We start from the raw sequence: 26483 nt of genomic DNA, 5'->3' as shown, positions 1-26483 counted from the left end.
AGATTAGGTTCTAGGCCTAATAGGCAAAATAAAAACTGGTACATCACTGGGTCCTGAAGGCTTCCACCCAAGAGTTCTAAAATCATCATCATCATCATCATATGTGCAATTGCTGGTCTTCAAACAAAATTATGTAACTTGTCCCTTAGATCAGCCTCCTGGGAATCAGGATCCTGGGAATAACAGGCTGATCAGCTAAATGTCTGTCCCAGGAAAACTGGTAGAAATTATTTTGTGTGTGTGTGTGTGTGTGTGTGTGTGTGTGTGTGTGTGTGTTTGTATCACATAGAAGAGCAAACCTCACTGAAGCAGAGCCAGCATGGCTTCTGCAAGAGCAAGTCCTGTCTCGCAAACCTATTAGAGTTCTTTGAAGAATGTCAACAAGTAAACAGAAAAATGTGATTCAGTTGATAAAGTGTGCTCAGATTTTCAATGAGCTTTCAACAAGCGTTCCTGAGTAACCTTGGAAAAATGAGAAACACGCATCCCTGCTCTGAGTTGGCGATGAAGAGTCAGGATTGGGCAAAAGACAGCCACGTGACTGTGGTGATGAGGAGGAGCAACAACAGGCAGGCAGGGCCAGTTCTCTAGACAATCTCTGCCAGGTTATGGACCTTGTCAGATGCCTAAAGACACAAAGCTCCTGTTGCCAGCCCTGTGTGACACATGAGTGAGAAATGTATGACTCAATGACCCTGATGCTAACTTATCACCCAGATCCAGGTGGAGCCAACATTTATCTGCTGGGAAAAGAAGTGTCACTCACCATCCTGATGGTTACCTGAATCAGCTGGGGATTTGCTCCGGCGCACAGGAGCTGGACTCTTTGCAGAGCTCTTCTGAGGTGTTGGGGAGGACTTGCTGCCTGGAGTAGTTGGAGGGTTGCTTTTCATTACCCGGCACTCTGATAAACAACATACAAAACCAAAGTAAGTGATTGCATTGATCCGTTAAGTTTCTTACATATCTGCAGCAGCTAGAGCAGGCTTCCTCAAACTCGGCCCTCCGGATGTTTTGAGACTACAGTTCTCATCATCCCTGACCACTGGTCCTGCTAGCTATGGATCATGGGATTTGTAGGCCAAAAACATCTGGAGGGCAGAGTTTGATCAAGCCTGACCTAGAGAGATGGTAGTATGCTGTTGTTGTTTTTAAGCATGGCATTACAATTATACATTGAGGGAGGCCTATATAGTTCAGCAGTAGTGCACATGATCTGCATTTGAAAGGTCCCTGGAATCCTCAGGTAGGAAAGATTTCTGCCTGAAACTTTAGAGAGCCAATGTCAATTAAATCAACCTGAATTTTCCTCTTCTTTCCCCAATCTCTTGTTTTTGCTCTCTTCCATCTCCCTGGACTCCTGGAGAGTTCTGGAGTTGATTCTTCTTGACCAGTGCTTACTTGGTTTATGGACAGCAGCTGCAGGTTTAACAGGAACTTCCAGCCCTCTGAAACATCCAGACTTCCTCGCAGGAAAGGAAGTATATCCATCCTGGTGGTGGTGGAGCCATGCCTCCCCCACTTCTTAGCAAGCCTTGTCTAATGGCTTGACCATACTTCCACTTGTCTTAGAAAGCACGGGCTCAAGTGGTTTCCCACTTGTCTCATATTTGCTAGGGCCCAAGCAGTTTTCCCTTTGCCCCAACACTTTCTCCTGGAAAACCTGGTCTAATTACTATGAGATCATTCCTGGCAATATCTAATCCCAAACAACATATTGCATATAACTATGCAGATATTTAACCTACAGATTCTGCAGCAAACCCACAATTCGGATTGCAAGGTCTGAGCTGGGAGCAAAGTAATCTTATACACCCAAGGGGTGTGTGTGATGATATCATCACATAAAATGGTGGTTTAGATTATCTAATCCCACTCACGCCACCAAATTAAAATACTTTTCAACCTTAATCAGCCCTCAGTGTGCTATTGCAGATTTAGCATAAGAAAACAATGCTTCAGAGCCTTGGAGGTGAGAAAGAGAAAAAAGTCCTATTTCCCATTGTGATCAGCTAATCTAAAAATTTCAGGCCAGCAGTGAATGGAGAGTGGCCTGTAATAGCAAGAAAATCAAATCACGCCTGAGCAGGAATTAGCTCCAACTGTTGAGCTTTTACAGCAATTTTTTAAAGGAACTTAGCGAGGAGTGGCAGAATGTAGCTACTGCTTTGAGAGTAGAGGCCTCACTATAGCAATGAAGGAAATAATTAAAACTGCAAGTGGGGCTGTAGATCTTGCTCAAAAGCACAAGGCCGTAATTTATTCCCTTAAGAAACACCAGTAGATGTTCATAATAGCATTGATTGATTGGAAGAATAGAAATTGCATAACTAATTTAAGGCTCAAGGGGTGGGTGGGTGAGTCAGTGTGTATATGTGAGAGTGGGATCTCAATTTATTTATTTTATGGGTAAAGGAGACTGCCTATCAAGGGCAGCTCCTGGGAGAGCTGAGAAGCAGAGCTACAACAGACTATCTCCATTAGGCCTTCTCTACCTCCACTGTCATCTGAGGGCAGCCATTTTGTCAGGCTGCCTCAGTGGGAGAGATAGGAACACCTGTCTAAACACGGGGGCTTGAGGGTTTTTTTTGCTTTTATTCTATTCTCTCCTTGCCCCCTTTCCCTTGTGTGATGTATTTTTATTTATTTATTTGTTTGTTTATTATAATGTAAGCCTGTGGGCATTGACAGAGGAAGGGTGTGTGGTGGGTACGATCCACCCCCGGTGTCATGGCCCCCCTGGGACGCTTGCCAAAATGGAATGATTAATAATGCCAAAATGAAATGATGATGTTTGTTGCTGCTGTTTGAGGTAGCTGGGATTTTTTCTTTCTTTCTCTTGAGGAGGGTGTGTTTTCTGCTAACTCCCTTCCAATGCACTTTATATATAAAAAAGAAGATCCCTACAGAATATTTCTGCAAGAAAAAGAATTTTGATGCCCTGATCAAATCCATAATTATTATTAAAAAAACAAACAAACAGAATTTAACTCAATTAACTTTAAACAGCAAAGCAAAAAACCAAGATGGCAGAATCCAATTTAAATAAATCAACACATATGGGAGGACTTGGGACCCCAAATTTATTATGGATTATTATGACCAGGATCCTGCACATGTAATAATGAAAAAATAATCTGTTTTAATAAAAATAGAGCTAAGACCTTACCCTATTTAACTTACCAGTCTATTGTCCTCAACAATATACTGAGTCCCTTTTCTTTAGCAGACTTACAAGTTTGAACCTCAAGATCCAAAAATTTGGCCCCAGTAATTTATACAATTATTTGTTTTGTAACAGTTCTAGAGAAACACATTTCAAAGGCTGGAAACAAAAGGGACTATGCACAAAAAGAGACCTCTATAAGGGAATGAAACCTCTTACTGGAGTACAGAAAATGATGCAATTTGGTGACCTTCAAATCAGTTTGCTGTCCATACATCAAATTATACATTTCCTTGCTAACCCAGCAGTATTATCTCAAGCCACCAGACCCTTTAATACTATTGAACAACTGACTTTAAATTATACATAGAATCAAAAATGTTGCTATCCAATATCTAAAAGATTACCTGTGATGTAATAACAGGGGATCTAATTTCATAAAAATCTATTTGTGAATCAGATCCATATCGTGAAATTGATAACACAGTATGGCGAAAATGGGGGGGAGGACCTTTTAAGTCAGATTTAGCTAAAATGAGAGAAAATAGTTTTAAAACAATTCACAGATGACACTATACGCCTGTCTCCACCAATGTTGTTCAGCCGGGACATTGAGGTCCAGCTCCGAGGGCCTTCTGGCAGTTCCCTCACTGCAAGAAGTGAGGTTGTGGGGAATCAGGCAGAGGTCATTCTCAATAGTAGCACTAGCCTTGTGAAACCCCCTCCCATCAGATGTCAAAGAAATAAACAACTACTGTACAGTGGTACCTCGGGTTACAAACGCTTTGGGTTACAAACACTTCGGGTTACAAACTCCGCTAACCTGCAAGTAGTACCTCAGGTTGCGAACTTTGCCCCAGGATGAGAACGGAAATTGCACGCTGGCGGTAGCAGGAGGCCCCGTAAGTGAAAGCCTGCCTCAGGTTAAGAATGGTTTCAGGTTTAAAACAGACCTCTGGAACGAATTAAGTTCATAACCCAAGGTACCACTGTATTTGACTTTTAGAAGGCAGCCCTGCTTAGGGAAGTTCTTAATGTCTGATGTTTTACCGTGTTTTTAATACTCTGTTGGGAGCCGCCCAGAGTGGCTGGGGCAACCTAGTCAGATGGGTGGCATACAATTATTATTATTATTATTATTATTATTATTATTATTATTATTAAGCTTTATGTTGGAGAGGATGTCAGCAGATAGGCTAATATATCCATATGCGGTGGGAATGCAAACCTGTACAATTATTTTTGAAATTAGTCTTTGAAGAAATTCCTTCTGTTACAAGACAAGTGGTACAACCTGTTCTGAGGCTAGCTTTATTAAATCTGTTTACAGATGACCGTATTAATTTATTGTTTAAGGACTTACTAATCATTTTCATGTCTGCATCTGGAAACATAATTACACCCAAAAGTAAAAATCCAGACAGGGAGGCACAAGTGTCTGTGCAAGTTCAATGCGAGCCTACAATGCTTCTCCTGCACACCAGCTCCTGGCACACTCACACCCACCCACAGCCTGTCAGCAGAGGAGGAGGAGGAAGCTTGGCTGGTGAGATAGTTAGTGGAGGGGGTTACTGCTCCCCGCTAAACACACACCTCTCTATAGCAATATGCAAGGACTTCTATGTTGTTGTTGGTGGTGGTGGGATGCCAGTGATTTGCACCCTAGAGCTGCGAAGGGAGGCAGTGGCTGCTGGAAAGGTGGCCCTGGCCCTCCTGCAGGGTCCTCCCAACCTTCACTGCTGGCTGCGAGGTCCGCTTGGAAACCTCTCCTTAGCAGGCACTGGAGAGATGACAAGGGAGAGCATCCACTACTCCTCTGGCCAAAGCTGCATCTGTGTGCTGGAGGAAGGGATGCTGCTGATGCTGATGCTTTCTCCAGAAAAGAAAGCCACTGCAGTCATTTGGATCATATGCTGCTATTATTTTGAGAAACATTAAATTGGTTGAGGCTGTTTGGGGGCTTTTTTTTTTGGATTTTAAAATCATTTTTTTTTAAAAAAATTGTCCTACTTGCCATACGTTAGCGTTTTCCTGGACATTTTGCCGATTCTGCAAAAATCTGCCCGGACGCCATTTTGTCAGTCCGATTCCCACATGTCTCCGGGAAAACCCAGACATATGGCACTCCTAACAGTACTGGAAAACAGCAACTAACTTAGCTCTGGTGGAACACAAAGACCAAAGACAATTTTGAAACTATATGGCACATGCTTATTCACTACACTGGAAAGGATAATGTTGTCCTGCCCGCCCACCAGCTACCAATGGGTCACTCTGGGGCAGTGTGTTAAGATGAAGAGTAGAAGACCCTCAACTACTATAATTAATTATAAGCTGTTTGATACATTCTTCTTTTACTTTGTATATGCATGGAATGTTCCTTGGGTGGTGAGGGTATATGGAGATTGTTTGTTACATGTATTATTTTTTTACTGAAAAATAGAGAAGACACACACACACACAGTCAGAACAGAGGTTGGCAATAAAATTCCCCAAGTTTCCTTACAATTAGTGCGGGGGGACGACAACGATATGGCGTCTTCTGAGATGGCATTATAATGTAATGTCACCTTGGAAAATGCCAATATATGCAGAACCGCACCATCAGAGCTAGGCATGGGGGTTGGAGAGGCAGAAAGCAAGATTATACAGTAACAGTCTCCAAGAGTCAGGCTTGCTGGGGAGCCCTAAGACACTGCCAAGATGAATAGATTTAAAAGAGATGGAATAACCTTTTTTCAAAGGAGCTCAGAGGCAGAGAAGCAGGGAGGTGAATGCAGGAGAGAAATATGAGATAGAGAATACTTTGCCTTGTCAAGCATCAGGACATCACATCAGGCAGCAGCCGATGTCCCTCACATTGTCAGCTATCCTCCAGTCAGGCAAGCAGAATTACTCATGTCATCATGACAAAAGCCATCACAGTAAGAGACATGCATCTGCAGGACATCAGGCACCACAGACATATCAATTCTAGCGGCTGAGCTGCGAAATAAAGCCTGAGAAAGGAGGATGGCAAGGGCATGGTCCAATTCAGAGACTCTAATGCCTGTATAGGAGCTTGGATGTATATTATAGCCCCATCTGCACTATACATCAAAAGCACAATCCTATCACTTTAGGCAGTCATTGTTTTCCCAAAGGGTCCAGTGAACTGTAGTTTGTTCATTATGCTGAAAGTCATTAGGAGATCCTTATCCCACACACACAGCCCCAATTCCCAGATATTTTGGAAGGAAGCAGTGACTGCTTAATGTGGAATGATACTGTCTGAAATGTATACTGCAGATGGGCCCTATCAAACACCTGGGCAACACTGCGGCAACCCAATTCTCGCAGAACTCCAATTTGTACTTCAGAATGCTGGGGACCAACACCAGTTAGCCATCACTACTGAACCTCTCAAAACAGCATTTATCTATCTATTCAACTGCCTATCCACCCAATCCATCCAAAATGGAAGTATCATTTCTCTGTGCCCAATATGAATTTGTGACACAGAGCATCTTCTCCTTACCCCAAAGACCTTACTCGTTTTGAAGAATGGGAAGATCAAAAGATGTCCTTTAGTTTCTAAAGTCTTTATGTTTCTAAATGCCTGATTTGCATTTATATATCAAAATTGGATGGAATGGCATGAATATTAATTATATATGATACACTTACAATAGGGGTTCAAGTGCCCAACCTTACTAATTAAAAACATGTAGAGTCTTGTATATTTTAATTGTATTTCTGGTGGGGGTTTAGCAGCCTTAGGAATTTATTAGAAGAGGGGAATCCCAAACAAACAACTAAGCAAGCAACTGAAAAGGAAAGCTTGGACTGAGATAAGGGGTGAAATTTTCTTGAAATCTTGATGTTGAGCCTATCCATACAGATGTGGGTTTTCTCCCCCTAATACTCATCCTGCTCCTTGATTTTTACTCTTTCTGCTAAAAGAATACAAACAATGCTCACATTATTATATGCATATTATATTAATATATTTCCAAAGTAACCAGCACATAAACAGATACAGACAACAATGTATAAAAATACTCATGTATTCATTCTTATGAAATTATACTGCAGAAATATAGTACTGTGTGGGGTTTGACTCTTTTCATATGCATAGTTTTTGCTTGTGTAACTCTGCATATAATTAGTTGGGCTTTTTCATAAACATGCACAAGAAGCTTGATGCAAGAGGTCGTAACATGTGGGCAAAGCTTGACCAGTCAGAACCACCAAATTCTGGGTATAAACTCATTTAAAACAGATTCCTCCTCCATTCTTATCCATGACTCTCTCTATTCATTTAAGCTTTTTATCTGCTGTGAACAATGTGTGTGCGGCTGGCAAAGGTCTAAGAGGACACAGTCTCAATGCTTTTACACATGAGTAGATGGTGCCTGGTGCTTCTCTTTTCTATTGATAACACATGGGCTGAAGCTCACATCAGCGGCAGCACCTCAAGGCTGCAGCTACCTCTCCCTGTGCCATAAGTCTGCCCCTGAAGATGGCAGGGTTTGGTTTAAGGAAGTTATTCCTTCACTGCTGTAATTCTGGGTGCAGCTGCAAGGTACCCTACTCTGGCTTTTGCTACCACGGCTGACCCTATCATTAGAGTTTTTTAGGTGTCAGGAAAGCGAATTGTTACTTGTTGAATCTGTTATTACTGACTTTTCTTTTCTTTTTTAATGCCAGGTCTAGAGAGAGATGCATTTTGTTGCTGCAGGTGCCTTGAATACAGTCCACATTGCCTTGGGAGGGGGCAGCATGACTTAGAACAGCCAAGCCAGTGGCTGCAGAGACTTTCAGCTGTTTGGTCTCTCTGCTGTGGTGATAGAAGAGAAGATGCCTGGGAGTCTGAAGCCCTTTTGGTCCACACAAGTCAGACTGCAGAGCTGGTATGGTGTGGTGTGTGAAGGTGTGCATGTGCCAAAGATGATGTGGTTTCTAACAGTCATGTTCTCATGTACACTGCTGCCAGTTACCTACCAGGCTGCAATCAAGGTGCTGCTTCTGGTGTATAAAGCCCTCAATAGCATGGGATCAGGATATCTGTAAGATAATCTCACATCTTATATACTCAATCAGTCATTGAAGTCTGCAGATGAGGGCCTCTTCTAGATACCACCTTAGCAGGAGGTCCATATAGTACAATATAGGAATCAGGCCTTTAGTGTGACAGCATCTACCATTCATAATTCTCTTCCCTTGGGTATCAGACAGGCAGCACCTCTGTCATCTTTTGGGTGCCCACAGAAGACCTTTCTCTTTCAGCAAGCCTTTTAAGCAGAGATCTTTCCCAGTCTGCAGCTGCATTGGAATTGTTTTTTAGATGTTTTAACTGTTTTGTGGCTTGTCTGTTTGCTGCCCTGGGCTCTTTTGTAAGGAAGGGAAAGATATAAATCTAATTAATTAATAATAAAAGCTAATACACTGGAATTTTAATGGGGCTCTCACTAGCAACACATAATGCACAATAAACAGCTTCTAGTTTTTGCATCTCCCAAGAACCTGAAAAGAGATGTGGGAGCTCTGAGCACCTGCAAGCAAAATGTTCCGCTGGTTGGCAGAATGCCCAGTCTTCTTTGGGTTCAGACACCTCAGGCTGGGCTTCCTGTCAAGTTGCCCTGTCAGGATTTCTTTTCCAAATTGTCTTGAGAGAGACAGAGAGAGAGCTTCCCTGGAGCTGTGAGAACTGCTAAAATATACATAAGACTCTTGGGTCCAAGCCAACATGTAAGTTTCACGAAGACTTTCTGATTCCATAAAGAATGAGTGAGACTTTTGTGTGTGTAGGGGTGGGAGGAAAACCAAGGGCTGCCACCCACCAAAAAACCATCTCAGTCAAGTGGAAATGATGGGGAAACTAGCAAAGACTTTAGATTGGGAGGCAGCGAGGAAGGGGCAAGTCAGTTTTCTTGGGATGCATTTTGGAGCTTGCATAATAAGCATGCATTATGACTTGAGACCCTTGGACCCTGTTATGGTCCTGGTGGCCTGCACACTTCCTGCTCAGGTTCCCAGTTGGCTGATAATTAACTGAGGGCTGAGAAGCCAGCAACATTGGATCTGCCCACTGAGGGGCTCAATGCAATCAGGGCCGGTACATGAGGTGAACCACAAAATAGTGACTCCATCCATGCCAGGGAAGAAGGGGTGATTGAGGATCTATGTCAGGAAAAGGGGGGGGGGTGACAGATGAAATCCTTTGCCATTCATATCTCAGCCAAGTTTGCTGAACGCTGCAAGCAGTATTAATTATGCAACTTAAGCTAAACTTGCATAGATTTGCTTGTTCTACATAGTGTTATTTGCTTTTCAATTTGGAATATGGGTAAGGAGCTATATAGGGCCTTCTACTGAGTTTAAGAGATTTCATTCAACAGAGCATTGGTTTACAAAAAAGAAAGAGAAGGAGGGAGTTCTTAGGGTGCTGCATCCTGCATTTGAAGCACTTGACAAATCAACATTTTAAAAAATTAATGGGAGTGATTAAGTATCTTATACAAAATGCATCCATATGGCTATAATGAGATGACATTTCCTGGCAGATCCTGCCGCTCCTGTGAAGTGTATAATGTTGGCACCATTAATGAGACCACCTATTCTGCCTTGTGGCAAATCTGTCATTGCCCATTAGATGCTAACATGCGTAAACTGCTCAATCAGTGGGAAACCCCGACATCTACATTCACGGACTGCATTTCCAGATATCTATGCCTTTATGAAGACACTAGGGTTTCATCAAATATGGTAGCAGCACATTTCCCCACAAGAGAATTTGAAATTTGGTGCGTAGTTACATAGGCAAGTACATCCCAGTTAGTAGTATATTCTGAAAGGAGGTTATTTTACCCTCTCACTTGAAATACAGGCATCGTCTGCCTCCTAACAGTGGCTTGAGGCCAGCACAGAGTGAGCCATGGCACAAATAAGACAGAAAATCGGGCTGTCAGAATTTCCTGTCTCAAATGCTACCATCACAACCTTTCCGAAAGTACAATTCAGAGTCAGTGTTGGGCCTCACCTTTAACCAAACAGGATTTTTAAGAGGAGACAGAGGAGCTTTAGCAATATTTCTCAAGGAAGAGGTGAGGTTGCCGATTCTTAGGCTGTCAGTGGATTTTGGCTAAAGCAACATTTGGAGAGGCAGTTTGGATAAGACATGTACAATTTCTCTGGAGGAGATCACTTGTCTCGGTTCTTCACACATTTCAAAGTGGACAAGGGAGATATGCTGTGAAGTTTAAAAGTGAGACAAGCCACACCCAGGTGGACAATTCATAAGCTTTAACTAACATTGGACGACGACTTGGTGTTGGTGGGGAGGGGATATTGAAAACCCACAGACAGAAAAACAACCACTTGTGCGTATAAAATTCAAGCACACCTTTTCTAGAGGTGTGCACTCACCACAATATTTGAATATATTTCTAACTTTGGGAAGCAGCCTAGTCTGTTTCAGAGCTATTCAGCATCCCTCCAAGTTGACTTGTTATTCAGGGCCAAATTTTTAGGTCTGTTAAAAACAAAGATGTGTCTGTCCTCTATCCCCTGCCCCCACCCCCTATAAGAGGGAATCTAAACATGGGCTATAGCCTTTTATTTTCTCAGAAGTGGATGAAATTTGTAGGCACAGCACCTTGAAAATGGATTGAGACTGCCAAAGTATAGGCAAATGTATTCAATGGTTTTCATATAGGGCACTTTTATATTTTGATTATTATTATTTTATAAAAGCTATAACTTTCCATTTTCTCATGGAACAGGATGCCATTTGCAGGCATTGTCACTCCATTGGACAGCAGAGGAAGCCTGTCCAATTTTTAAATGGTAGCTGCAGTTCTTATTCAGCAAAGGAAGACTTTACCTTTTGGGTATTAGTACAATAGGAATAATTGGGGGGGGGGGTGAACACCTTCCCCATGGTAGGAAAAATGTCACACACCAAAATCACCCTATTACTCCAATAGGGTTTCTGGAAGTGGGTTTCTGTCCACCAAACCTTAGATTGTTAGGGATATAATGAAGAATTTGTCATTGATTTGCAGAATGAGAGGCATAGATCCATGTGGGGGAAAAACATACAGTGGTTTTTACTCAGAGTAGACCCACTTAAATTGATGAACATGACTAAGTTAGGCCAAGTAATTTCAGTAGCTCTGCCCTGAGTAAAACTTCATTGACTGCCAGCCATTGTTTTTACCCGCTACCAAAAATCAAAATGAAATTGTCACTGTTATTCGAATACTCCAGGAAAAAAGTTAGTTACTCCAGAAAAAAAGTGATTAAAAGTTAGACCTGTCCATCAAAATGAAGCTCCTACCACATTCACCCCTAGCCCTCTTGAGCTCTAGGACTTTCCCGAGTCAGCTTGGGGTTGTATTCAAAGCAGCACCAAGGGGAAGATCCCATCAGGGCAAGGATGTATCGTTGTGCAACAGAATCTTCTCCCTTCTCCTCTAGCCACATGCTCGCTAAATCTTTTATGCGGTTACCCTCAACCCTCTGAAGCAGATTTGTGTAGGGTGCTATGGAGAAGGGGGGGGGGAGTCCCTCTGTGCAAGCAAAACGAGTTCTACTGCCATAATTATTTGGTTGAATACCATCCTTCGTTCCAGGTGGGTTTTGGTTGTGCACATTTTTCAACTGCCAGGGTCACTTTTAGCTTAGGGAGTGCCTGCTACACCTCAAAATGCCTTGTTAACTGCATGATCCAAGTCAGAAATATGAGACTTCCCCAAATCACCTTGGTTTACCTTGTCACAGAAGTGACACACACCCTTAGTATTTACTGGTACATGCATTCACACCCACACATCTAAAATAAAAAGCCCTGTGGCAGTCCAACTTCAAGCTGATAAAGGTATAAAAATATTTTACCCCTGCCTCCTACAACACACAAATTTATAGATAGTACAACAACAGTGTGATTGATATTACCATTTTCATCCAGAGAAAAGTCATCCTGTGCATAGCGGAATTTCTCTGGACCACAGGCAATAAACACATCATCGTCACCGAAGAAATCGTGGAGACAGGTCACCTATCGAGAGAACAAAGTCATTCATTGTAGTTTTACTTCATATCACACACTTATAGAACAGGCTTCATGCAAGCATAAAGCAACTTTTACCCCTTCTCTCCATTGCTATTTCTTCATTTCCCAAAAGCCTGCTGCAAAATGTCATATATTCTCATAAAAACAAGGATAAACTATTGGTTTTTTGTAAAAAAGAAGACAATGACCAGGCACCTTCATACCCTACAACATTTCTCTGATGAAAATAGGGATATCCAATTCCATAATGATAATTTTACTATTTATCCCCCACCCATCTTACTGGGTTGCCCCAGCCTCTCTAGGCAGCTTCCAACATATATAATAATATAATAAGACATTAAACATTTTAAAAAACCTTCCCTATACAGGGTTGCCTTCAACCGGCTCGGGGGTTGGATAACTCCATACCTTCTAACATTTCTCCAGTGAAAATAGGGACATCCCACCACATCCTCCAAAATTTATCTAATGAAAATATGGACGTCCTAAGGAAAAGCAGGACATTCCAGGATCAAATCAGAAACTGGGACAGCTCTAAATCAGGGACATCCCTGGAAAATAGGGACATTTGGAGGGACTGCACCTTGCACAATGCAGTGTCTTCCACTGATATTTGTAAGCCTCACTGGGTCCTTCCACCTTTCTCCAGTTAAACAAGCAGGGCAAAAATGATTTCAATGATAAATATGAACTCATTGATTTGAGTGGGCTTAGCCTCTAGTCTACATTTCACAAGCCAAATTTTATTTGTGACATCTACAGGCATCCAGGCAGGTTTCCCAGTCCTGCACCCCTCTCAGTTAAGGATAGGGGATAAATTTGTTTGGTTTGCCTGCTAATGGAGGAGCAAGACAGGATCCCATGTGCCCACCAGCGCTCTTTCCTTCTTTAGAGGATGGTTACATAAGAGCAATAGGGATGCTTGACTATCCTGCCATGTCACAGGGCGCCAAGAACAATGGAGGCAACACAAATAATAAGCAAGGTGTCAGAAAAAGCTCCCATGTGCTCCTCAGTAGCTTCAGTCATGACAGCTTAATTATACCTTACATGTGAAATATCAGTTACGATTACACAGTAACAAGAAGATAACTAAGTTCTTCATTAATCTACTGGAAACAGCAATAATTTCACAGTAACTTGTGTCACCTAATCTTTGGAGCGCTCAGATTTAAGGTGAGTCAGAACAACAGAACCACCAGGATGGGAAACAATAGCCTCTGCAGAAAAAGTTTCTTTAAAGAGTGTTTCAGAAAACCCATCTTGCTCAATATGCATTTGATTAGTAACTTGGGATAAAAGCTTTGGAATTCTGTATTTGTTATGTCTATTTTCTAACATGGTGATAACCTATATTCCTGACATGGTGATAACCACTCTGTGGTCTTGTTGCTAGTCAAAGTTGAGCTTTGATTTAGTGGAAACAAAAAAAAACCCCCAAACATGAATTGCAATCCTATTGGCATGTACAGATTAGACAGACGTGCATAAGATTTAGTTGTAATGCTGCAGATCTATACACACCAGGAAGTAAGTCTCATTGAACTCAATGGGACTTACTTCAGCACAGACATGCACAGAATTGTCCTGTAAAATTACATGAAAACAAACATAAGAGCATAGGAAGAACGTGCTGAATCAGGCAAATGGCCCATCCAGTCCAGCATCCTGTTCCTATAGCAGCAAACCAGATATCTCTAGGAAACCCCCAAGCACAACCTGAGCACTGGAGCTACCAACTCCCACCATACCTGTCCATTGGCCATGATGCCTGGGGCTGATGGGATCTGGAGCTGAATAACATCCAGAGGGCCATAGGTTAGCCAACCACTATGTACAGATTGTTTAGAATGCCTCTCCTAAAACAATGGGTACTCACAATTCATTCCCATCTTTCAAGATCAGGGCATGCCCTCAAGATGGATTTGGACTTCAAACCCTCCTCCATTGCACAAATTAAGTACCAGGCATGCCCTACACAAGTTATGTTGTAGCATTCACAGTTAGCCTGCGTATTTGCAGAGAGTGCCATGCCTAGTGGGTATACTGTGCACATCAGCTTACTGCCTACTGAGCCAGAAGTAGTTCATCTTCATTGCCACAGACTGATCTGAATTGGACTGTGATTAAATTAATTTCAGGCTATAATAAATCAGACGCAAAGCTTTCCATTACCGTGATGGGTCTCAGCATTTCAGATGGGTGACTATTATTGCAGATTAAAACCAGACAGACAGATAAAACTAGTTGCCATTACAATTCTTTGGTTTTCACACATCTTTCATTTTCCAAGCCAGGAACTTTGGGGAAGCCCCCCCCCCCGATTCACCTACATGGTGAAAACAATGAGACCCAGTTTATAGCTGATATGGGCAACACACATCATGCCCTTACCCACATAAGTGTTTCATGCAGCCTCTCTCCTTCAAATTTGCTAAGGGGAGAAAGTCTGAAGTTCTTCCCATTGAAAGATCTCCCTGGAGATTGGAGTTCTAAATGGCTTGATTTCTCTTTCAGGAGGAACTGATAAATCAGGACTCCCCCACATCTCCATTCTTTAACGTTTCAGAATTTCAGGGGGGGGGGGAATCCTGGATCAGTCAATTCACCACCTAGTCCAGCATCCTGCTCTCAAAGTGGCCACTCAGTTGCCTTCTAGGAAACCCACAAGCAAGACCGGAGCACTCTCCCTCTGTGGTTTCCAGCAACTGGCATTAAGAGGCACACTGTCTCCAACTGCAAAGACAGAACATGTCCATCATGGCTAGTAGCCATAGATAGCCTTCTCCTCCATTGATTTGTCCAATCCTCTTTTAAAGCCATCCAAGTTGATGGCCATCACTGCCTCCTTGTGGGAGTGAGTGAAACAAGTGGTATGTAAAGCAGTACTTCCTTCTGTAGGTCATGAATCTTCCATCCTTCAGCTTCGCTGGGTGTCCATGAGTTCTAGTGTTATGAGAAAAGGAGAAGCCCTGTTCTTTCTCCACGCCATGTATGATTTGATAAACTTAAAGAGCAGTAGGCATACCGCGGGAGGCAGTGGAAGACAGAAGTGCCTGGCGTGCTCTGGTCCATGGGGTCACAAAGAGTTGGACACGACTAAATGACTAAACTGGGACGCAGGTGGCGCTGTGGGTAAAACCTCAGTGCCTAGGATCTGCTGATCGTAAGGTCGGCAGTTTGAATCCCCGCGGCAGGGTGAGCTCCCGTCGTTCGGTCCCAGCTCCTGCCCACCTAGCAGTTCGAAAGCACCCTTAAGTGCAAGTAGATAAATAGGTACCGCTTTATAGCGGGAAGGTAAACAGCGTTTCCGTGTGCTGCACTGGTGCTGGCTCGCCAGAGCAGCTTCGTCATGCTGGCCATGTGACCCAGAAGTGTCTCCGGACAGCGCTGGCCCCCGGCCTCTTAGTGAGATGGGCGCACAACCCTAGAGTCGGACACGACTGGCCCATAAGGGCAGGGGCTTTACCTTTACCTTAAATGACTAAACAACAACAAAGGCATAAACACAAGGAGTAGTGGACATATGCAATTACAAAATGGTCTGGGGCTTTGTGGGAGAAAGAATCCTGCATGCATGGAGAAGGTCCTAGGTTCAATCCTCAATATCTCCAGGTAGAGCTGGGAATGTACCCTTCCTGAAACACTGGTGCTCAGTGTACATAACACTGCACTAGATGGATCCATGATCTAACTGTTTAAGGCAGCTTCCTATGCTTTAGCTTCTTTGTGTCTCCTCCCACCCTCACATTTCCAATTCACATGTGGGCACAGACAGATAAAAGTGGGGGGGGGGAGAAGCAAACTTGATGTTATCCGCTTTAACAGTCATCTTGATTATCAATGGTTATGGAGAAACTGGAGAAATCCAGTTCCCCTCCATCTTAGAAGTAAAGCATTGCCTCTTCCCATATATGTAGTATATGCACTTCTCATTTTTCTCAGTTCATCTGCATGCAGCGTTTATTATTTAAAACATTGGCTAGGGGCTGCTTCTTATGTTGAAGGTGGCTTACACATGACATACCTTATGGTTGCCAGGAGACTTATATTCCAAACCTGAAAGAATAAACATCTGCCAACAATTAACACTTGCCAACGTGCAACGGTCTGAGGACTTCACTGCCCTAGCTAAACCTGAACATGATTCTTCTAAATGGCAATTTTGTGTAGATACTTATCTGGACAGTTGGATGGCTTATATCAACTTGTATGTTTAAATTAAGATGGGTGCATTGGTAATGGTTGTGCTCTCTCTGTTTTATATATGGGTTGGGCATGTGCACAGCTGGTGTACTATACTAATATATGTGTTGTAACAAAGTCTAGTGCACATGGTGTGCATTTAAATCTGATGGGAGCCACATGGGAAACTTAACACTAGTGATGTCCTCTGCCGACTCTAAACTGAGGCTAATGAATACTTTACCTCTAAGTAAGCCTGACACACTTTAAAAGACTGGTTGCTACTTGTGTCACCCCCCCCCATCAGCTGTTCTAATTAAGTTCAATAATTAGCCAGAGAAGCAGAGGCATCCCAGGAGAAAGGGCATGTCAATGCAAATATATCCAAGCAGATATCCGGCACATCATTAATTGTTCTAAATGCTTCTTTATGCTCCTAGCAATGAATTTATTAAGTCAAAGAACAGGAAATATGAAAGCAGCTTGTTTGCAAAGGTAGCAAGCTGTTGAAGCTAGAATAAGCACAGCACTGGCAATAATGTCATCACAACAGCTTTCAAGCCAACAGCAACAAAGAAAAGCTGCAAGATTTCATTGTTTGGAGACCTCTGCTCCCTTTGTTTTGTACACAGTGAGTAAACAATGAAACTGCAATGAATGAAATGGGTAATAGCAGGACATTTAATATGGTACCTTTATGCACTTGGTCCATCTTGAGAAATGGGAACACTGAGCAGAGGCGGAGCTAGCTGCTCCAGCACCCGGAGCAGCACACATGCTGGGCACCCAGGGACGGGGCTAGCTGCCCGCAGGGGCGGGGCAAGCATTCCAGGGGGGCGGCACAGCGATGTCACCCCCCCTCAGGGATGACACCTGGGGCGTACTGCACCCACCGCACCCCCCTTCCTCCACCAGTGACACTGAGGACTGGTTGAATGGTTGTAGGTGATACAGATGCAGCAGAGGGGAAGGAGAAGACTGAAGTTGGACAAAATTAGGCATGTCCTTCAATAGCACAAAAGGAAGAACAGATACGTTGACTGGCTGGGGTAGGGAATTGTGGGGCAAATAAGTCAATGAGACAGTGAGGCAATGGAGTCAAAGGCTAGGATTTGGGGGAAGTTGAAAGTGGAATTGACTGAGCTTTTCCATACAGCATCCAGAATAACAGTAAAATGTGGCTTAGGTACAGTGGTGAAAGTTCCTAAATTACTGGTAGAGAATGGCTTGTAAGAGCGAAGCAGCCAAGTAGAAGCAACCAGATTAGCCTCTAGGCTTGATTACCTTCCTTCCAAGGTGAGGGTGACGTACCTAAGCCCAGCAGGATAGCTTACTCTATGGCATTAACCCATTCATGCAATAATTAGAATTAAACATGTTGGCTATATGAGGCTGGTTATCCCACAAAATCCTGGAGAACCACTGACAGCCAATGTTGATAGTACTGAGCTAGATGGGCCAATGGTCAAAGTCAATACAAGGTAGTGGTGTTATGTTACCAACCTAGTATCCTCCAAATGTTTTGGACTACAATTCCCATCAGGCCCAGGCAGCATGGCTATTGTATGTTATGATTGCTAATTTATGTATTTTTTAATGAAACACTTTACCTCAGTATATGCATCATTGAATACATTATTTGGCTGGAAAACTACACAGCAATTTTTAGGGATTGCTGTGTTTAACTTTGCGTATTGTTTCAGAGACCATGGATTAGGTAGGGTCACTGAATCAAATTTCTCCCACATATGTATGTGCAGTGCTATTATCTCACAGGATTAAAAAAATAATAATGGGAGGCTGAAATCTGGACCTTAAGACCAACAGGGATATGACTAGTAATCTCTCACCCTCTTCACCTTCTTTTCTCAAGATCCGCTCTCTGCACCACCCAAAATCACATTTCTTCATCCTCTGAAGGAAAGGATTACGAAGTGGGATTCCAACTTTTCCATAAAGTTCAGGAAACAAACGTATTCTGCATAAATATTACAATGACTTTTGCAAAACAAAAAACAAAAACAAACCTCTCATAAATGAGTAGTGACCTCTCCAAAGCAATAGCAGGATTTGGCACGGTAAACAGGATACTCTCCCAAATTAGGTGCAGATTATACCAGCATGATCACTGCATGCCCGGGGACATGATATATGAGGTGGATAGGGAGAAGCTTGTACATTTATGTGCACATGTTCTGTAGGGGATTTTCAGACCATTGTGGAATACAAAGAGAAACGGCAAGTGATCTTGTCATTTCATAGAACTGTAGAGCTAGAAGGGACGACATGGGTCATCTAGTTCAACCCCCTGCAATGCCATTTAAACCTGCATGTGGTGTTTTGTAGAAATGCTTTCCTAAATCCAAATTTCAATTTATCTTTTGGCTACCACATTTTGAATCATCATCCTTTGCATGTATTGCAATTGCTTCCTACTTTCCTTTCTCCCCCACCCTTTTAGAGTTGTCTTTCTCTACACCTAACTATAACTTTAAGCTAGAGATTCTTGGAGTCCATTAGAGTTTCCCTAAAGGCACATTACAGATCACAATTTCCTGGGTTTAATGTGTGGAATTCGTATGATTAACAGAAAGCATGGGAACCTGGACAATCTAGTTCCTTCCTGGCATATGCAGAATATAGGAGACAGAGAAAGAAATATTCTAAATGTATATTTTGCCTGCTTTAAAGATGCAATTCTAATCTTAAAATCACAGCCGTTCTGAAATTGCTCTCAGAAGACCTTTGGGGGCGGTGGACTTGAGATTCTCTGCCCCCCCCTTATTAGAACAAAAGGAAAAAGAATGAGGAAAAGGAACAGTGTCAGCTAATAATCAATAAACATGTAAGAATAACCCATCAATTCTAATTTAATGATATACATTCAACTTAGCACAAGCCTATGGCTCAGAATGTAACAGACAAAAGATTTTTCTTGTTCCTCAACCCCTGAAAAAAAGGCCATTTTGCAGAATCATATCTTAATATTCTCTGTGTCTCTGTCTGTGTGGGCTGCCATTTTCCCTGGAATGACACTATGGGTGATGCAAAATGGTGGCTAGGCTGTCAACACAGTTGCTGCTGCTGCTGTCATTTGCAGCAGCAGCAGCAGCAGCAGACCCCACCCCAACAAAACTCATTAGGAAAAGTCAAAGAAGCTGTGCTATGACCATTGCTAATGTTTTGCCCCCTCCCTTCCAAGAAACGGCTGGAGAATGTCTTCTTCCCCTGGAGAAGGCCTTTCCAATTCATCTTCATATATTAGGAGAGGTCAGTTGCTTATAGGTCTCCCAAAAAGACAAATCTTCTTATGGAGCCTTCAGTCCTTTTTGCTATTTCTTATCTGTATAACGTGTGGATCTCTTCTGTAAAACGTTTGGCTAGCTCAAAAAACAAACCCAGCCCCTTGCAGTTTTTGCATATTTTTAAGGTAACCCATCTCTTTTTTTATTTTGCATTTTAAATGCAAAATCCAACCATACTTCAGGGTTGGGGGACCTTGTGCTGGGAGGGAGTAAATGCTGCCCTCTAGGCCTCTCTAACTGGCCCTTAGAATTCTCCCCAGACCACGTATCCTCATTGGTCCTGCTTTAAACCCAAACATTTCTCTTGGGTTTCTTGAAGGTGTCCTTGAACTCTGATAATGCCTCTTTATCAGGATGGAGGACTGAGAGGGGTTGTGAGTCTATGTAGAAACTAGTCTACTGTACAAAGGTGAAGTTTACATTAATTGCTCTGCCCCCCTGTTGCCTCTGCCCTTGCCACCACTGACATAGGACCCTCAGAATGTTGTCCAGAAGGAAATGTGGCCCACAGTATCATAAAGATTCCCCATTCCTGCTCTGCTTGAATTCTTTAGTCATTCTCCGACTTGATTATTTAACATAAACTTTTATTCTCTTTGCTTCTTTTAGTTGTTCCTGGTTAGTACAGGCACAGGAAGCTTCATTAAATTGGGTCAGGCCATTGGCTCCATCTTGCTCAACAATGTCATTTGATGTTTACAGGCACAATAGATATTTTGCCCAATTCTAAGAGTACTTGAAGGTTTCTCTTCAAGCAAAAGTGAGGGATTTGAAAGGAAGACAAAGACGTTTCACCAGGGCTAGTGAAAGTTCTGAAGGTGTAGGTGCGTGTTGCCGCACATGCGACTTGTGGCACTGCCACTATTAGTATTGCAGTTTCAAATGTTTTTTGTAACACATGATATTGTGCATTATGCCATCTGTGCTGCCAAAATATAACAGTTGTTTCTTTAGCAATGTTGAAGAGCTGAAGTAGAAGAAGGAAGTCAGGAGATGGAGAATGTTGAGGAAAAGACCATGCCGAGTTGTAGACTATTTCATGAAGCAAATTCCTTCTAAAATCTCATGGATTTCATTTTAGGCAGCAGAATCTAGCTCATTTAGATTTGCTACAGCTTGCCAAGTTTATTTTTGAGACTGAGTTAAATAAACAAATTCAGAACAATCCACTTGCTCTTAACAGTGATGATGTCAGATAGTCATTCAAGTATGTGATGATGTCACTGAGGGTAAACAAAATGAATTCAGAGCGAGGTCATTGCCCTCACTCCAAACTAGCTTCACAAATGACATTACATACAGTCAGATTGGACTGGCAGCCCGATTATGCCTTAATTACCTTAATTAGTATGAAGAAAAGATGTTATATTTAAGTAATAAACAGTGCCAAAAATGCAGTTGATTGGAATTCCAAGCATCAGCAAAATGGTGTGATAAAGGTAAGCTTTTGGAAATCTTTTTTGTGCAGATTTTTTTTTCTTGTGGGGTGTATTCATTTCAGCCCTCTCACATGAATAAATAAGTGCTGCTCTATTTAAAGGCTATATAATAAGCTTGCTCACCCCCAACTGTGTGCCACTTTGAAATAAAGCCAAATGTAACTTGGCCAATTGCCAAGTTGCCCAATATAAACATTAAAAAGGAATTGAACATGTCTGGTGAACTTTTGGTGCCTCCAAAACATGAGAAATCCAATTAGTCCCAAGCTGAGATGCTATTTCCCCCCATATAAACATTGTATTTACAGCCAATGGTGTCAGAGGTTGGATTATCGACCTGTGTTGGAGAAGAGAGTCATTGGTCTACAGTCAACATTTCTGGCGACGGGTCAGTGCTGCAAACATGTTGAAGCATTAATACTAAAATAGTTGTAGATTCCAATTCTGGTCAATAGCAAACAAGCATTAATTTATCCTATTCCTCCACATTGTATGGGTAAAGTCGACATACATGTTTAAAACTCCTGGGTTTCTCTGTCCACTAATGAGACTTCCCTCCTTCCACCACTTGTAAGGAGTTGCAGACTCAGCATACAATAGGAAGGAAAGCTTTGTTTGTTTAGGATTTTTTTTATGTTTGTTGTTTTATTCTGTTTTTAATCTGTTGGGAGCCGCCCAGAGTGGCTGGGGAAACCCAGCTGGATGGGCAGGGTATTATTATTATTATTATTATTATTATTATTATTATTAATAATAATAATTTATTTGTTTCTAGCAAGTATACACCACCATCCCTACCGTTAACTCCCACACACTCCATGAACATTGTAAACACAAGGAGCAAGAGAAGCGGAGACCCAGTTAGCTTGGAAGGAAGATTCCAATGGCTAGCTGGTTCTTCAAACATTAGATGCAAAGTAAGTAATCAGCACTTCATTCCCTTCATTGACTGGAACTCTGCCTTGCCTGGAGGCACCTAAGAGCATCATCTATCTTACCTACCCAGCATGCTCTGCTTCTTCCACCAGTGCATGCTCCATCAGGAGAAGCAGAACCTTGTCATTCCAGTGACCCTTATAGGTGTTAAAAGTTCACAGGAACCCACTTCATAAAAGGAGGTACAAAGCTACATATAATAACATTCATTGGCTTCACTGGATATTACCGGTACACCTGTCAAGCCATTTTTCTTAGGCTAAGGATGCTCAAGGAATGTAATCTTAGTGAATTCGGATACGAACTGACAGACCTGGTCCACCATTTCCAGACTAATTTGTGGATTAGGAAGTTGTTCTACCTTGGCTTTTGCACTTAACAAATGTTCCCAAAGACTCCATTAGAAATGAGCATCTAGAGAGAGAAAAACATGTTTTAAGATAGTCACTTAAATATCTGTTTAGATGTGAATTTTCATGTGGGTTTTTAAAAATACAGGCAGCTCCCCATTTGCACACATTTGGCATGTGTGCGACAGCTGGCGCACATGCCGTTTTCAACACCAGAAGGGTGCAGAGCAAGCTTATGCTCACCCTGCTGATGTACGCGGTGCCTCAAAATGCAACCCCTGTGCAAATGAGGCATTGCCTGTACAAAAACAAATGGCAGACTACTGTGGAAATAGAATGGAACAGGTTTGTGAGCAAAAATTGCACTAACCAAAGATAGACTGATTTGCACATTCATGATTGTCCATGAAGATGAGTTTACAACTGTGATGGCAATGCTAACACAGGCAACACAGGGTTCACTTCCTGGGACATCGCCATGCAATGGGAGGCAAGACCATGAAATCAGGTCTGCTCACTCCATAGCAACAAAGATACCCGCATTACTCTTTCACCCCATCCCCACGGACTCTACCATCCCCTACTTATGCCTTCCCATACATTTTCTGCTTCCTACAATGCAGAAACAACCCCGTGCTGAGGGAGAGGGAGAGGATCACAAAGAGGCAAGAAACAAAGCTTGGTTTTTCTCAGGGATGTGAAACTGTTGCTCTCTAGACGTGGCTGAACTACAACTCCCACAGTCACTGCAGGCTACTGGCCATGCTGACTAGAGCTAGTAGAAGATGGAGCCTAAAAGATGGAGGTTCACAAGTTCCCCATTCCACATTTAGCATCAAGAGCACCACAGGCTTTTATCTGGTCCTGCTTTTCAGCATTCTCATTTGGCTATTTCTGTACAAATTAAAGGGTCTCTCCCAAATCCACACCCCTCTTCACAGCTCTCTAGTGTGTAACCATAGAAACAATCAGTGCAGAACACATTCTCCAATACACGCCAGATTTGGAGTGCACTTCTCTCTCTCTTCCTCTCTCTCTCTTCAAAATCCCAGGCACACCCATCAACGTTAATGTGTGAAGCAGATGGGAAGGAGGGGGGAGGGGAGGAAGAGAGAGTTTGAAGCCCTGCATCATCTCACAGACGTGATTTAAGGGCAACAGGACTCATTGACTGATGGGGTGGCTACCTTTTAACAGAAGTCTTTGGTGTCTCAGGGAAAACCCCCAAAGCAGGAAGAGGAAACTGTATGAAACGTGAATGTGTTTTTGGTATCTGACAGCTCCGTAGGAACATTTCACTCAGCATGCCCGCCTCTCATTAAATTCTATAGCTGTTGCACATAGAGGCCTTTCCTGCTGATATCAATAGCTCCCTGCTGGAATAAATGCTGAAGGAAATCAATGTCAGCCTTGGTGTTATTGTTGTTATTATGGTATCAAGTCTACAGCCTGGTCTTGCCTCTGTCAGAGCTCATGTTTGTGTGTGTCTGTTAGGGAAGGGGGGGAGGGGAGAGAAATGGAATTCAGTTTGCATTAAAAGGTGAATTTACCAGGTTTGCACTTTCTGAAACAATACAAGAAGTGAAATGAAACCATCCCTCAGAATCTGCACGTATCCGAATTTTGCAATGCAGTTCTCCAATCAATCAGTGCTTACAAAAAGATGCATATTAGGAGAAAGTGTATTAGCTAAAATTACTTGCAAAAATGCAGTCAAAACTGCATACAGTAAGGTGTTTATTAGGAGAAATTCCAAATTGCTCCTGAAACACAAATAACATTGGGAAAAGGAGAAAGACAGAACTAAAATTGACAGATCTTTCCATCCGCAGTGTGAATTTGGGGTGGAGGTGTTACTGACTTTGGTGTGAAGAACTAGCTCTTGTACTACAATAATTTGACAGCTATCTGGGTTTCCAAATATGGTGCTTACAGCAAGAATCTTAAGAAATAATTTATAGATAAATTTTCCAACCGCGCTATGCTCGCACAGTGGATGAAAGACTCTATCCTGCAGGTCAGCTTCACCAGTTTTCCCCACCCTTTGAATTCCTGTGCTCGCATTTATTATCTTTTCTCAGTATTAATGTATCCAATACATGTTTAGTGGGATCTTTTTTTGCTCAGCAGACACTGAAAGGTGCAAGCAATGTGTTAAGCTAAATCTTCACACCGAGTGCTCTTGGTCTGATATGCATTTATAATGAGTGGTTCATAGCTCCACCACCCAGAGCCCATGATTGTGAAAACTGGGTTGATTAATGTTCAGAAATCTGCTTATTACCATGTGTAATCACAAAGTATATAGGCTGTGTGGTATGCAAATTAAGGGCATTATTATTACTAGTGGGTTTCAACAAGCTAATCATGCCCTGTTCCAAGGTACTCCATTATAAACACATGCACACACACTTTTCCTCCTATTCACTCTTCCTAGGGTTGCAATATTTCAAAAAGTAAAAACCAGGACACCTCGAAAGCTGTTGAGCGCTTTTATATATACTGTATATATATGTGTGTGTGTGTGTGTGTGTATGATTTTTCTATTGACTTGCCTAAGATCCAGGACAAAGGGCAGCCCTACCTCTTCTACAACAGGTATAACCACTGTGCTTGGCACTCTTTGTAGGGAAGTTCTGGACCTGAATGCAGCTGCCATATGTGGTGAATGGCTGAACTGTATCTCACAACCTTCCCACTGGCAAACTTTCCATCACTGAACTGATTCCACCCACTCAAGCAGTCCATTGGATCCCCCCTAGAGAGGAAGGTGTAAAAGAGGCTTCCTGTTTCAGCTGAGCAAACATAATTTGGTATATTAGAAAAAAGGTTCACTAACACGTGGATGAATTCAATTGTTGGAATAACCAGGCCAGCTTCTTGCTAATGGCTCCTAAGTATGAGATGTTAAGGTAACAGAGGAAGTGATAACAGAGGACAAATGGGTCCCGTCCCCAAACAGTCTGGTCCATGGGTAGGCAAACTAAGGCCTGGAGGCTGGATCTGGCCCAATTGCCTTCTAAATCTGGCCCGCGGACAGTCCAGAAATCCAGTGTGTTTTTACATGAGTAGAATGTGTGTTTTTATTTAAAATGCATCTCTGGGTTATTTGTAGGGCATAGGAATTCATTCTTTTCCAAAATATAGTCCTGCCCCCCCCCACAAGGTCTGAGGGACAGTGGACTGCCCCCTTGCTGAAAAAGTTTGCTGACCCCTGTTCTGGTCCTTATGAGGTCAAAAGCCAGTGCGGAAATGTGTGAAAGGGCTGGGCTAGAAGTAGGCAGCAACTGCAGAGACGGAGCCATGACATATTTCTGCTGGGATCCAAGGCTGTGGCTGTGGGAGAAGTAAGACCTGATTGTGTGAATGCTATGAGCCTCTCCATCAGACACTCAGGTAATATATATATGTAAACAAACCATATATCCTAAAGATGCCACAGTTCCTGTTGTGCCTCATTCTGAGGAAACTGAACCCTGGCTACATGCCTGGAACCCCTGGAATCCTGCACTGGCCAGAGATTGGGGTGGCGTGCAACAATACCTATTGAACTTTCAGTCTTCCTTTGCTGTAAGAAATCTAACTGGTGATTTTGCATCCAGCTTGTCCTCCAAAGAAGTACTTGATGCAAAAAAAGACTTGCTGTTTTACATCTGTGACAATCAATCCTGAAAGAATTTGGATATGAGGAAATATTATATTCTTAATGAAGATTATCTGAAATTAAAGACTTTAATTACAAATTAAGCTGCCCTTAGCTGCTGCAGAGACAGTGTACAGATGCTCTTAACCTCTGTGCAAATCAGATTTGTACTTTGTCATGGCAAAGCTGATGGCAATTATTGGTTAAGCACTGAGGTTGTAAATGCTGACACAGGAAAAAGGGGTTTCATGCTGCTTACATCACCCTTTTGACAGATTGGAGACCAAATCTTTCCTTCAGATCTCGAGTTATTTTTTAGTCTGGCAAATATTATCTATTTACAAGTAGGGCTCTTTTAAACTGTGAGTCTCCAGCATGTGGTGCTATTCAAAGTTTACAGA

At 42.4% G+C, this 26483-nt stretch overlaps 1 protein-coding gene and 1 long non-coding RNA gene across 5 annotated transcripts in view; one reads left to right on the top strand and one right to left on the bottom strand.

Moving 5' to 3' along the window:
* DCX (doublecortin) overlaps nt 1-26483 on the bottom strand; it is a 109970-nt gene that overhangs the window by 21410 nt on the left and 62077 nt on the right. For 2 of the 4 annotated variants that reach the window (XM_081897457.1, XM_081897458.1), the window contains exons 4-5: nt 12104-12206; nt 767-904 (exon numbers count right to left, since the gene is read on the bottom strand). In XM_081897457.1, the coding sequence (XP_081753583.1) occupies nt 767-904; nt 12104-12206 (241 nt within the window). The remainder of the gene's footprint in view (nt 1-766; nt 905-12103; nt 12207-26483) is intronic. The other 2 variants (XM_081897459.1, XM_081897460.1) reach the window with 1 other exon arrangement.
* LOC309362074 lies at nt 858-21167 on the top strand. Its single transcript, XR_014164773.1, has 4 exons — nt 858-929; nt 7856-8058; nt 16850-17040; nt 20669-21167. It is a non-coding gene; the product is annotated as an uncharacterized lncRNA (long non-coding RNA).

Source organism: Podarcis melisellensis (genome assembly GCF_964234715.1).
Source record: "Podarcis melisellensis genome assembly, chromosome: Z".
NCBI lineage: Eukaryota > Metazoa > Chordata > Lepidosauria > Squamata > Lacertidae > Podarcis > Podarcis melisellensis.
The sequence above is the reverse complement of the archived record's forward strand: the minus strand, read 5'-3'. Positions and strand labels throughout refer to the sequence as shown.